Raw genomic sequence first — 13,339 nt, 5'->3', positions numbered from 1 at the left:
ACCGGACCTCAAAGGAACACTGGAGGTGGAGGCAGAGAGGTCACATGGGGGGAACTCCTGGTAATCCTGGGGAGAGCAGCCCCAAGAGGAAGTGCCTGGGGACAGAAAGGTGCGGCCTTGGACCCTGCCAGAGCTTTCCTCGAGGTTGGCAAGGGGAGGCCGTTCCAGGCTTCGCGAGGCCTCACTGAGGAGGTGATCTGAGGCAGATCAGAACCCCCATCCTGGGAACAAGGTGGAGAGGGTTTTGTGACCTCTCTAGGTTTCATGTTGTGTTTATTTTCCTGCGCATTTAGCCATGCTAAATGCCTTTCAGTTTATGTTAATGTATTTAACCTGAATAAAACTTAACTTCTAGCCATCTGATCAGGTAGGCTTTTGTAGTTGAACTGAACGAAAAAAGTTACTTCTTTTTCCTCTTCGAGGAGAGAAAACTTAGCAAGGAAACACTATGTGTTTCATAATTTAAAAATATTTGTGACGTTTTTGCTCGCAAAATTCTAGTGTCATAAATTATAGTTCATTTTCTTAAAGAGAATTTTATGTTTTATTGGGAATTTGGCTTTTTGAATAACATTCTTTCTCAATTAATGGTATTATGATTCATCATCTCTGGTCTCTGTTGGATTGTAACTCTGAGGCTCATGGCGGCCCGGGAGGGAGCACTGTTGGTGTTTAGGGTGAGCATTTGGTGGTGAGTGTGTGATCCTCTGCCTCAGGGAGGGCTGCTGTGCCCTCTCCCTCCATTTAAAGCAGGAATTTAATCTCTTTAAGTTTCCTTAGAAATGGATTTACTTAGCAAATTTAAAAACTTTATATCTAATGAAAAGCTAATTGTGTATCCAAAAATGATATTGGTAATTAGGAAAGTAAATTTCAGTTATCTTAAAATTACCTAGTACTATCCCCTTCTCTCAGCATTACTGGGCAATAAGGTCACTACATAGTGATTTTCCAGCTGAATTATAACATGTCATTTATAAATATCAGAAACTGTTTTATGATAAATCTTTTACTTTCTGAAATAGTCTGTATTTAGTGAACATAATTAAACCTTTTTAGTTACTCGTGTTATTGTTTTTGCCTGTTGGTGTGCTGGCCTGTGATAATTCAATGAGTACCGGGGGCTGAGAGACGAGGTGGGGATGTTTTCCTTCCCACCTCTCTCTAACCCCAGACCTCCGTGCTTTCTGAATTCTCCAGCACGCATTTCGTCTCTTTCCTCTTCCTGAGCTATCATTCTCGCCATGGTGATGTGCCTGCCTGAATCCTCTCTCTTTTGCTGATTTGAAGTTCTGCAGAATAGGAAACTAGTTATTAGTAAAACTTGATTAAAATGACCTGTGTTATGAGGAGAAAACGCCTGAGCTTGATGCATGAATACTGACACCACTTTTGGGTTTTCTCGCGTCTTTTTGGTGTACTTCTGCTCTCTACACGGTCTTCTGTGTCGTCACGTTGCCTGAACACAACTGATGCTGGATCAGAGGAGCTTTTCAGGTGTCCCTTCCCCTACTCTGCACATCATGACTGATGAGTTAAGAATGAACACAACAGGGCTTACAAAGTACCTGAAATCTTAGAAATTGTCATTTAGCACTTAGTACCTCAAAGGGCATAGCTAAAGACCGTGGAGGGCTCTCTCTGTCCAACAACTTCTCTGTTTCAGTGATTCCAAGTTTTCTTTCAGATTGATTTTGACGTGCCACATTTTGATCTGAAAAAGAAATTGTAGGTTGAGAAAAAAATTCTCACAGTTCACGAAAAGCAACATCTGTGATAACCCAGAACGTGGAACAATCACAAGGCAATTGCCGCATAGTTCCTTAGCCTCCTCTTGACGGGACAGAGGCGGCGCCTTGCAGCTTGTTGACCTTGAACCACCCTGCTTAGGACATGGGGTCAAGGATTCTAGTCTGTGGAGAGAGTAATAGTGAGAGTGGAGTATGCTGACGTGTCCTGAAAAGTCAAAAACATGGGCAGCTTTAGGGATGATCATTGGAAGTTTTCTTTCCTAATTACACTTTTGTGTTTATAGATTCTATCCCCTCTGGGACGGATTAATGAAGCAGTGAATGATCTCACTAAAGCTATTCAGCTTCAGCCCTCCGCACGGTTGTACAGACATCGGGGGACCCTGTACTTCATATCAGAGGTGAGTAATTTTTGCCTTGAAACATCTTCCACGATGGTAAAGATTTCACTTTTCCTTCTACGTCAGAAAGCTGCTGTAGATTTGGGTTTGGGGCTGTATAGTAACATGTTGGTGATGTTTAGCTGGAATTGAACCCATAGAGAAATACTAAGAACCAAGAACACATTTTCTTGCTTGAACTGTCAGCAGTAAGTAACTCTGGACTAGGGGAAAAAAGAAAGAGAGAGAAACAGAAGAGAAATTTGGTCTATAGTTTACACTTCAGTCTTTCTCGCAAATGTCAGTGTGGGGAAGCAGGTATGCCTGTTACCAATGTGGTTATTTAGAGGTACAGTTTGAATTCCTTTGGGTACTACAACCCAAGAATCATGACCTAAACTAATAGCACTTCCCAGACCATCATAGCTTCTCTCTGTAGGTGACTCAGCTCTAACAGGATTATCTTTTGTCATCACGGTTGTATTTACAATTGCCACAGTTATCTTTTTGGGTTTATATAATATTTATAATACTTTTCTAATGCAAAAGAAAATATATTTAAAAAATCTCAGCATAGCACATTTGAAGGTTGATTTATAGCATAATTATTTCAGAAATATTCATTATAATAATAATTTAGTACCAGGAGATAATTTTTAAAGTTTCTCTAACAGGTTATGACTTTAATATTATTTAAAATAATATATTTTTATAGTCAAAACAGTATGCTTAAATTAAACCTTTGTGAGTTTTCCCCATCAGTTTCCTAAGAAACTCGATTATTTCAGCAAACAATATAAGAATTCAACTTATAATATCTGTGGCCATTAACTATTTTCTTTAAAGCTTTTAAAAAGGGTACAGAATAAATTGGGATTTTTTTCTCTACCAATCAAAAGTAGGACCTGTCCAGGTATCTAATGAGCATGACCTCATTATTTCCACTCTCCTCTCTGTAGGACTATGCGACGGCCCACGAGGACTTCCAGCAGTCCTTAGAGCTGAACAGGAACCAGCCTGTAGCTATGCTCTACAAAGGGCTCACTTTCTTTCACAGAGGACTTTTGAAGGTGAAAGTGTGTGCATTATGTGTACAGCCTGATGAGTCTGCTTTGATTGTGCGGGCGGGAAGAACTTAGTAGAATTTAGTTCGGCATGTTTTCAAATGATGTGTCAAGTATATCTGATGGGTTTATTTCAGAAGGGAGTTTGAGTGAACATATTTATTGAGCTCCTACTATTTGGTAGGTACTTGGAGAAGGACACAGAAGGGGAAAGGAGGGAAGGTTAGTAAGAGGGAGAAATAACGCTTTACACTTACAGAGGAGACAGTCACAAAGTTCTTTCCACATAACTTATCATATGGTAAACACACCAAAAAAAAAAATAGTAGACAAAAAGCGCTTGGGCACAGAGATGAGAACAGTTCATTTAAACTAGAGTTAGAGAACACCCCCCCCGCCCCGCCGTTGCCCCCCAAGAACAAGTGGACCTTTTCCTGGACTTCTAAGGTGGAGTGGGATTAGGTGGAGGAACACAGGCTCTTCCGGCAGAGAGGGAAGCTGAGGGGTGACGGAGGAACGTGGGCGCACAGCCGGTCCGCGGAGCGGCAGGCAGCCACTGTGTGGGAGGGAGATGGGGCCTCAGAGCTGGCAGAAGGGAGGGCCTGATGTGTCTGTGCACTGTGGTAAGCATTTTTACTTCCATCTGTAGGCCCAGAGGAGCTGTGCAGCCTAGATTTGAGGAAACTATATAGTTGAAACCAAATTTGTCGTTTAGGAAGTGGATTCTCACACGATAGTAGCCGAGGAGGTCAGGGACAGAGGGACTGACGAGGAGGTGCTGAGTCGTGATTGGGCTCCTCTAGGACCAGGTCGGAGCCATCACTTCACAGGTCACACCGCCATCCCTAAAGACTGCTCCTGGGAGGTGGCATCGAGGGAAACAGGAGAGCTGCACGCTGTTCCAGCGGACTGGAAGGGTGGGGTCCAAGTGCCACTCCAGCCCATCCCTTCCCCCTGCCCTGGAGCCGGCATTCTCAGATGTGGGCTGAGAGTACAGGCTCCACGGGGGTGTAGCAGGCTCTGCACTGGGGGTGGGGGTTCTCGGCTGAGAGCAGGGCTCCGGGGCTCTCCCCTGGACCCCTCAGGGCCCAAGGCCTGGCACACAGTAGGCGCTCTGGGATAGGACACAGCAGATCTGCCCGATGGAACACGGGGAGCTGCACAGGTGAAGCCACGTCATGCTGACAAGGCGGTCAGGCGAGACCTCGCAGAGGGGGCTGGAGGACAGTTTCAGGAGCATGAGGCACTCCGGCAGGAAGGACGTGCTTTTATTACTGGAGGGAGCTCCGAAGGTCAGAGAGAGAAAGAGAGAGAGAGAGAGAGAGAGAGAGAGAGAGAGAGAGAGAGAGAGAGAGAGAGAGAGAGACACACACACACAAGAGGGTTTACCTTTAAGAAGGCCGTAAGCCCTCAGTGTTATGGACAGTGCCTGTCACGTAGTAGGTGCTCAATAAGTATTCGTGGAGTAAATGAATTTCAGGGGCAGAGCATTGACTTTGGAATTGGAAGGCCTTTGTTGGAGTTCTCGCTCTGAATCGTTTAACTGCACCACTGGACAAGTTACTTGAATTCCTTCCGCTTCTCCTTCCACATCTGTCAAGTAGAGATGATTCTACTCTCTGCCTCTTGAAGTGATTGTGAGAATTAAATAAAATAATGTGTGAGAAGCACTTTATAAGCTGTAAACATAAATCAGGTATTAATTATAGTGGATTATTTTACATGTGAACATTTAATTTATGTTTCATAGACTTAAAAAATAATAACTCCTACCCACTAAAAACCACACCGAAATGACTTTTGCTCGTCCCTTTCACACCACAGCCCCTCTTTGCGCGTCTCTGGAGGGCAGTCCTGACAGGCTCCCTCTCCCCGTTCAGGACTGAGACTGGCGGCCGTGGCTTGGACAGCAGTTGTTTAACACGTGCTTTGGGCAGCTGCCGGGTGGACTTTGCCAGCTATTTTGTGTCCGCCCTCTGTCCCCCTCATCTTCTCTCAGTCACTGGAAATAAAGAATTCAGGACCACAATACTGTCCCTTGAATAGCTCATGGAGGAGGAGAAGATTTGACTATAAAAAAAATACAAACTATTAGTATTAAGAGGTTAAAATTATTTTTTAAACAAATGCAAACAGATGATTTCACTTTTAACTATAAAGCCAGGTGGGCAGAGCCCTTTGTGTGATTTTGAGATGAGACTCTTTCAGAAAAGAGCTGTGACAGAGACACCAGTTACAGACTGGACAAGGACCGAAGTTCAGTCTGGTTTATTCTAAATCGACATGATGAGAACCGACAAACAGTGCTGTCATTCTCTGGGTGGGGGAGGCCCCTCGGTAAACGAGTCTTACCAGACTTGTCTGGTCCCTTCTTGTCACCATGTTCATAAGCACAGCAACAAAGTGTGTAATAGATGGGAACTTCTTCTTTGCATTTTTATAGATCTGCCGTCCAATGAGGTCAGAGTGTTTACGTGTTGTCTCATTCATCCCAACGGCATCCCCGTGACGTATAGAAGGAGCAGAGGGTGCCCCAGTCACACAGATTGGGAAACTGAGCCAGTGGTGAAATGCCTTCATTAAATTACTGACCTTAGCTTAGCTACGCTGTTTCTCCTGTTGACTGTAGAGACAGTTAAATGGACCAGTGAGTTTGAGCTATCTTTATATCCTGAAGAGGTCTCTCCAGGTCAACAGCAATTTAGAACTTAATTAAGTGACTGATTCCATATTTACTTTCTAATATAATATATGTTGGAAATAAATTAGGCAATATTACATGACAGATTTCACAGCTCTCCAATTCAGTAGAAGTATTGGACATTTTGGATTTTCCTAGGGAAAAAACAGCAAACATTTTTCTATTGAACTCTCCCTACTTTATCTGTGTTTCAAGGATATTTCAAAAGTTATATATTCTGAGCACGTATTTTCATCAGCCTTGACTCGGAGCGCGGCCTGAGGTTGTTCTCTCGGTTACAGTGAACAGCCTCAGAGTGACGCTGCCCCCACCTAGTACGGCAGGTGGCCACCAAAGTGTGTGGTTGCACATGCTCCACAGACGAATTCAGGGCCAGTTCATATGCTTAGAGATTGATTCGTTCAAACGTAGTTTCTTTGTTCCCAATGGCTTAAAATCTTGATTCTGCTATGTCCCCTCTTTGGCAGAATGAGGTAGAGAGCTGTGCAGTGATTAGACAGGAACCCTGAAACCAAAGCCTCTTAAAAGCTGAAGAGAAATCAGACTTTGAAGAAGTGTGGCGTCCGAGCATGCTGTAAGTGCAGTGGGCAGCAGGTGTCCCCTGGGCATCTCCACTAGACGTCCACAACACTCAGACTTAACATGCCCCAGCTGCACTCACGGCCCTCCCCGCCCACCCCACCCCTGCTCTTCTTCCTCTTCCTCCTCACATTGGTTAACGCTCTCACCCCCACCCAGGCTCGTTAGCTTAAAAGCTCCCTACCCTCCCTTCTCCCCTGTCCCCCATACCCAACCAGCCCCCCACTTCTCTCTTAATTTGCCTTTACAGATGCCTCCTGGATTAGACCCTTCTTTTCTCTCCCCAGCCACTGTCTTAATTCGAGCTTTCATTATCTCTTGCCTGGACACCAAAGCCACCTCCTCCTTGAGCTCTGTTCTCTCCCCTCTCCAGTCTGTCTCCTCCATTATTCCGTAGCAGTAACCCTCTCTAGAGAGTCCACTGTGTGTGGTTGCACCCCTGCCTGCAGCTCCCAGTCCCCGTGGCTTGCTGGGACTGGCCAGACTGCAGGGCATGGCGGAGGCTCTTCCCTCCCTGGCCCCAGCTGACCTCCCTGGCCTGGTTCCCATCTCTTCTGTCTCTAGCACTCCCACTGGTGCACGCTGCACCCCTGCTGACCCGCACCCCCTGATTCTGAGCACCCTGTACCCCTGCACCATCCCCTTCCTCGTCCACAAGGCCTCTGTCTACCAGGTTCCTTCTCATTCTCTAAGACCCAGCTCAGCTGTCACTTCCTCTGTGAAGCCTGTTCTGTACCCCCAGGTTCAGGCAGTTGTTTCTTTCTCCACTCCCAGAGCCTGTTTCTGCCTTTGTTATAGTTCTTAGCTTGTACCCTAATAACCTGGTTAGGTGTAGCTTTCTAACTGCTCTGTGAGTTCTTAGAGGACGGAGGTAATGATTGCTCATCTTTGTCTCCTCTTTGTCTCCTCTGTGCCTCTCACTGCCCCGGCACATAGTAGGCGCTCAATACATGTTTGTTGAGTTAAATATATAGTTGAAAAAAAAATTTAAATCAAGATGTCACAACAGGAAGCATAATTATCAGTGATCTTTAACATTTCTTAACTGTTAGAATTTATCTGTTCTCATCTTTCTACAAGCGGTATTCAGTTGGATTCCTTAAAGAGCAGGTTGTCCCATTGTTGCCTTCGAAGAGTTCTAAAAAGCCAGTAGTCTCTTGCCCTGCTGCCCCTCCCCACCTCTGAGAAAATCAAGAAGCAGGGAGTGAATAACTTTTTGAAAAGAATTAGGATTGTACTGCTTTTGCAAACTGATTTTGCGTGCCTACCAAATCATTAAATATTTATTGAGTGCCTACCATGTGCAAGGCATGACATCTTTAGTAGTTTCCTGCTATGAACTATCTAATCGGGTGTGAAATGATTATCACAGAAGTTGTAAAATCTTTCTCATTAAAGCTGTTACAGATCATGACACTTTGTAGCCATTAACATAACATACGCCTTTTCCTTGAGAAATACGTGAGATGTCTTCATAATTTTTTATTACAGTAAATAATCAAATCGTAATGGAAGACACATTCAATACCGGTTTAAGCCAAGGATGTCAGTCCATGACCGGAATGGTCCATTTTGTTGACCGTGTTCACAGGGAGAGTCCCACAGCAGCCAAGCGCAGTGTGTATCCTGAGGCCCCCCGCCCCGCACGCCCCAGCTTTAGGGTTTCCGTTCTGTTTTGTTTTTTCATTTCTTTCCCTTGTAGATCATGCGAGTCTCTCAGGTAGCCAATCTAGGAGCCTTTTTGCTTGTTTTGTAAACAGTTTCACCTAGGGCTTGCTTTTTTCCCTCTTTTGTTGGTTCAATTGTATTGCTGCTAGTTATGATCATTTTTAGTTTTTCACACAGTTATTAGGCTTTTGTTTGTTCCACAGGGCTTTTAATAATTAAGGAAATGATACTAATAAGAAGGTGATATTATTGGACTGAAAATGCTGATGAAGAAGAGTGTGAGAAGCTGTTTTTCCATTTGGAAAGGGAGACACTTAAGGCTCTGCTATTGTTCATAGTAATGCATTTGTTTACTTCTGAAATTAAATCATCCAGGTGTATAGGCTGTTGTACTTTCTACCTCTCTCTTTTTTTAAAAGTCCTCCTATTTAAAAAAGTTACCAAGAGACCATATATAATATGTCCTTTAGTGATTTAAGTGAAACTCAATTTTAACAGTTACGCAAATGAAGTAATTTTCTATATACTTTTTACAGGAAGCTATTGAATCCTTCAAAGAAGCTTTGAAGCAGAAAGTTGATTTTATTGATGCGTATAAAAGTCTGGGGCAGGCCTATAGGTAAGTAAAGTAATGACAGTTGGATAGGAGGGAGGGTGTAGAGTGAGAAGCAAGAGACCTTGTGATAGTGATATCCCAGTGAAACTGTGTTTCCTCACCGAAAGAAATGGTCATTCTAAATTGCATAGGCATGTCTGTCCTAGTTGAGATCTTTTCTGGAATGTAGAGGAACTGTGTATCAGAGGGTATCATGATGCATACCATTAATCTCTTAAAACAACTTCAGTTTGTATATACCGTATTTTTCGCACTATAAGATGCACCTGACCATAAGACACACCTAGAGTTAGAGGAGGAAAACAAGAAAAAAAAATTCTGAACCAAATGGTGTACTAAAATATTTAATAAAATATAACAGAATAATATTTCAACCGTGTAAAGTGAGCAGCAGTCAACAGTGGTATTAAGAACCATCATCACTGTCAGTAACAAATGAGAGACTTTAAGGTTCAAGTACTCTTCTAGTTTTCTGGGAACCCCAAGAACTTATAACTTATCATCGCTAATGTCAGAATTTATGAAGCTCAGTTGCTCACAATCATTGATATCACCTTCTTTGCTATCTTCATATATGATACTATCTTTGGTTCCATCTAAGGCATTGCTAATGCCACATTTTTTGAATAACTTGTACAATAGTTTCATCCTTCACTGACAGGTCAGGTAATACACATCATGGTCTGTGACGCAATATTTGATCCATAAAACGCACAGACATTTCCCCCCACTTTTAGGAGGGAAAAAGTGCGTCTTATGGAGCAAAAAATACAGTATATTGGTCTAGAACTAATGGGAGTCTCTTCAGGGTTATTATTTTGAATAGCGGCATTATAAGCTGTTGAGTTACAGATGCTGCTGTTTGTTCAGACCTCAACTAAGGTTAGTACCCACATCACTGTGATCTGTCTGAGGATTCCTGGAATAGCAGGATGGAAAGGTTACAATTCTCATGCGTCTGTGTCAGGAATGAGAAGGTGTGCCTAGACCCTGGCTTCCTGGCTCTGTGCACAGCCCTGAGGGATGGAGTTATTCTGACTTTGGCTTTGAAAAAAAAAAGTACACTCTGACTTTTTGAAAGGTGCTATGTTAAAGGTAGAAAAGAAAGACAGTTACAGAAAGCCCCTTCAGAACTCTGCTAGGTACCTGATTCAGGAAAGATTAAAGTTAAGAGCTTATGTGTTTGATGTGGTAGTTGGAGAAACTGTCTTATCCTGACTTGAAAAGAGAGTGTATTTGGAATCTGTTGAGTTTAAGGAATGGTATTTATTCTTTCTGTCCCATGGAGTTGTTGGGAATATAAATGTACAAATGTAAGCTGTTACTTTTTTAAAATATTAATTACTTATAGAAAATTGACATATGAGATATTTTGAAAGCTCTTTATTATTTGTAAACATTTTAATATATAAGAGAAACGGTCAGTAATAACCATTTCCACTCTGAAATGATCACAATTCTAAGCTATACTTCTTTTTTTCAGAATTTTAAGTTATATAGCAGTATTATAGACTTAAGGTAAAGTAACTTTAGTGACAGAAAAATATATAGTTTTGAACCTATGAATTTGATTCAGAATGCTAAACTGCTGTATGATTATAGCCTCCATATCTTTTTTGAAGAAGAAATGTATGTTTCTTTCCAGATACTAAAATTTATACGCAGTTTTTTAAGGGTTGGAGCTTATCATGAATTATGGAAAGGGATTTGAATAAGCTATAAATTAATTGCCCCCCCCAAATTTCAAGAGCTCTGTGGTTATCCTATAATCATAAGATTTAGAAAAGGTACATGAGATGTGATATGTCAAAGGCTATGTGGGCTATAAAGTGGTAAAATTACCAAGGGAACACCCATGCCAAGATATCTTATTCACACATTGGACCTTAAGGAGATAACTTACTGTGTATGTTCACTGAAGTGTCTGTACAGTGTTCCTAACTGTTCTAAATCCCTAGAGAACTGGGCAATTTTGAAGCAGCCACCGAGAGCTTCCAGAAGGCCCTGCTGCTCAACCAGAATCACGTGCAGACCCTCCAGCTCCGGGGCATGATGCTCTATCACCATGGCAGCCTACAGGAAGCCCTGAAGAACTTCAAGGTGAGCCTCCCTTAGTGAGACTGTCATGAAGGGCCAGGGTGGCAAGAACAGTGTTTATACCTCGATAGAAAGAAAAGCCACTGCCTTGTCCTATAGACTGATTTACAAGCATATATTTTGTCTGATTCAACCTGGAGGGCAAACTTCTAATTTCAGATTAAAGAATAAACTTGAACATTTTCTTCAACTGTATTGATAGTAATAGGCATTTTCTCCTTCAATCCCTCAGCGGTGTCTGCAGCTGGAGCCGTATAATGAGGTGTGCCAGTACATGAAAGGACTCAGCCACGTTGCAATGGGACAGTTTTATGAAGGGATAAAGGCCCAAACTAAAGTTATGCTCAATGATCCTCTCCCGGGCCAGAAGGCCAGCCCAGAGTATCTTAAAGTGAAATATCTCCGAGGTAAGTCAGAAATCGCGGAATCATTGAATATCGATGCACAGAGCTGTAGAAATGGTAGTTTACGTCTCTTATGTCCCATGAGACAACTGAGTGTCAAAGGTGCGAGGCCACCTGTCCACAGCCACCCCTCAGTCAGTGGTGGGGTCTGGCCAGATGGGGTGCATGTCTTCTGAAGACCAGTTCAGTGCTTTTTCTGCCACTTCCTACATATTTTCTTTCTAAAGTTTAAAAAATGTTACTTAAGTCAGGAAAACGTAGTTTGAACTGAATGAGATGACCATCTGTGTATTCATCTTACCACATTTTATCCAAAGACGAAGGGATGACAGGAAGGTGACTTTTCGTGAGTTTTTACTGTTCAAATGTAAAGGCGGTATCTTTGACCTGTCATTCCTTCATATCAGAATTCTCACATGGTTTAGAGAAATTAAACTGGGATGAGGAAGAAAGCAAATCTTAGAGTCATCTTTTCATTAGTCATGGTCTTCCACACCTTTTCACTGCCATGCATAACGATATTTTTGTTTTTCATATAAAGCCCAACTCTTTACCCCCATTTCTTCTCTTTATACCAGTACTGTCCAGCTGAAAAAACTGCAAACTCTGTATGTAATTTAAAATTTCTGGTAGCCACATTAAAACAGTGAAAACAGACAGGTGAAATGAATTTTAACAATACATTTTATTTAATTCAGTATATCCACAATATTAGTTCAACATATAATTAATATGAAAACACTACTCATTCAATATTTTACTTTTTTTGTACTCAGTCTTCAAAATCTACTGCATAGTTTATACTTCTAATACATCTCGATTTAGATACTAAGTTTTCTTTGGAAATATTTGATGTAAATTTAGATTTCATAAAATTTAAAGTTGAAAAAGTAGATTCATGTATGCAAGTTGTTCCAAACATACTGAAGTTTTCAATAATTGAATTGTGTTTTCAAGTGTAAATTAATTCAGATTAAATAAAAATTTAAAACTTAGTTTCTCAGTCACTCTCTCCACACTTTAAGTACTCAATAGCTAGATGGCTCCAGGCTACTTACTGGGCAGCATAGCTCTGTACTCTAAATTACAGTTCCCTCTATTTTCCTGGTTTAGGAGGACTTGGACTTGTGAACTATAGACTGAAGGATGGGGCACTCTGTATCCTAGTTTTTTTTTTTTTTTCTACCACTGCTTTATAGAGATAAACAGCAGTTGACCAGTCAGTTGATAAAATTATATACATAGGCAGTTTAACATCTATCAGTTGACAGAGAACCAGAATCAGTCTGGCATTGCACTTGGATTTTCAGACTCTGAATTGAAAAGTGAGATCTTTGGTGTGTTTCATGGAAAGGTGGTTAAAATTTAGCCAGAGTGGACCCAGATTGACTGGCTGATATTTCACCCTGGTGACTCAAGTCAGTGGCAGGTTACTCCAATTGTCATATAATACTAGTGATTTAATAAAATTGCAAGTCTCCATTTAGAATTCTTATAATTAAATAAGTCTGTTACAAAGTATTTGTATGGCCCTGGCTGGTAAGGCTCAGTGGATTGACTGCTGGCCTGCGAACCAAAGGGTCACAGGTTCAATTCCCAGTCAGGACACATGCCTGGGTTGTGGGCCAGGTCCCCAGTTGGGAGCGTGCGAGAGACAACCACACATTGATGTTTCTCTTCCTCTCTTTCTCCCTCCCTCTAAAAATAAATAAATAAAATCTGAAAAAAACAACAGTAAAAAAAAGTATTTGTATGGCAGCTAGCTGTCAAAAATGTATCTTTAGCAGTATTTGGGTGTGTCAGATCTCATTTCCTGTGTGCAGAGTATCCTCGGTATCTTCATGCACACCTTGACACTCCCCTTACGGAATATAACATCGATGTGGATCTGCCTGGAAGCTTTCAGGACCACTGGGCTAAAAACCTACCTTTCCTCATAGAAGACTATGAAGAGCAGCCAGGGTTGCAGCCTCACATAAAGTAAGTGCTTTAGTGACATCTTTTCTTTTTCAGTACTGAACTATAAGTTCATCATGATATCTTTTAATCAATTAATGGCTTCTATTTCTATTTCTGATT

The 13,339-nt window shown here is 41.8% G+C and overlaps 1 protein-coding gene across 1 annotated transcript in view; it reads left to right on the top strand.

The window, feature by feature from the left end:
- The window catches only part of LOC149997339 (tetratricopeptide repeat protein 13-like), a 42,317-nt gene extending 30,465 nt beyond the window's left edge, over positions 1-11,852 (top strand). The window contains exons 4-9 of the mRNA XM_090257475.1: positions 2,036-2,152; positions 3,091-3,201; positions 8,680-8,762; positions 10,718-10,859; positions 11,089-11,263; positions 11,839-11,852. Of these exons, the coding sequence (XP_090113601.1) occupies positions 3,157-3,201; positions 8,680-8,762; positions 10,718-10,859; positions 11,089-11,263; positions 11,839-11,852 (459 nt within the window). The 5' untranslated portion in view covers positions 2,036-2,152; positions 3,091-3,156. The remainder of the gene's footprint in view (positions 1-2,035; positions 2,153-3,090; positions 3,202-8,679; positions 8,763-10,717; positions 10,860-11,088; positions 11,264-11,838) is intronic.
- Positions 11,853-13,339: the final 1,487 nt, after the last annotated feature.

This window comes from Furipterus horrens, unplaced genomic scaffold (genome assembly GCF_987537825.1).
Source record: "Furipterus horrens unplaced genomic scaffold, mFurHor1.1.pri manual_scaffold_11, whole genome shotgun sequence".
In the NCBI taxonomy this organism is placed as follows: Eukaryota; Metazoa; Chordata; class Mammalia; order Chiroptera; family Furipteridae; genus Furipterus; species Furipterus horrens.
The sequence above is the reverse complement of the archived record's forward strand: the minus strand, read 5'-3'. Positions and strand labels throughout refer to the sequence as shown.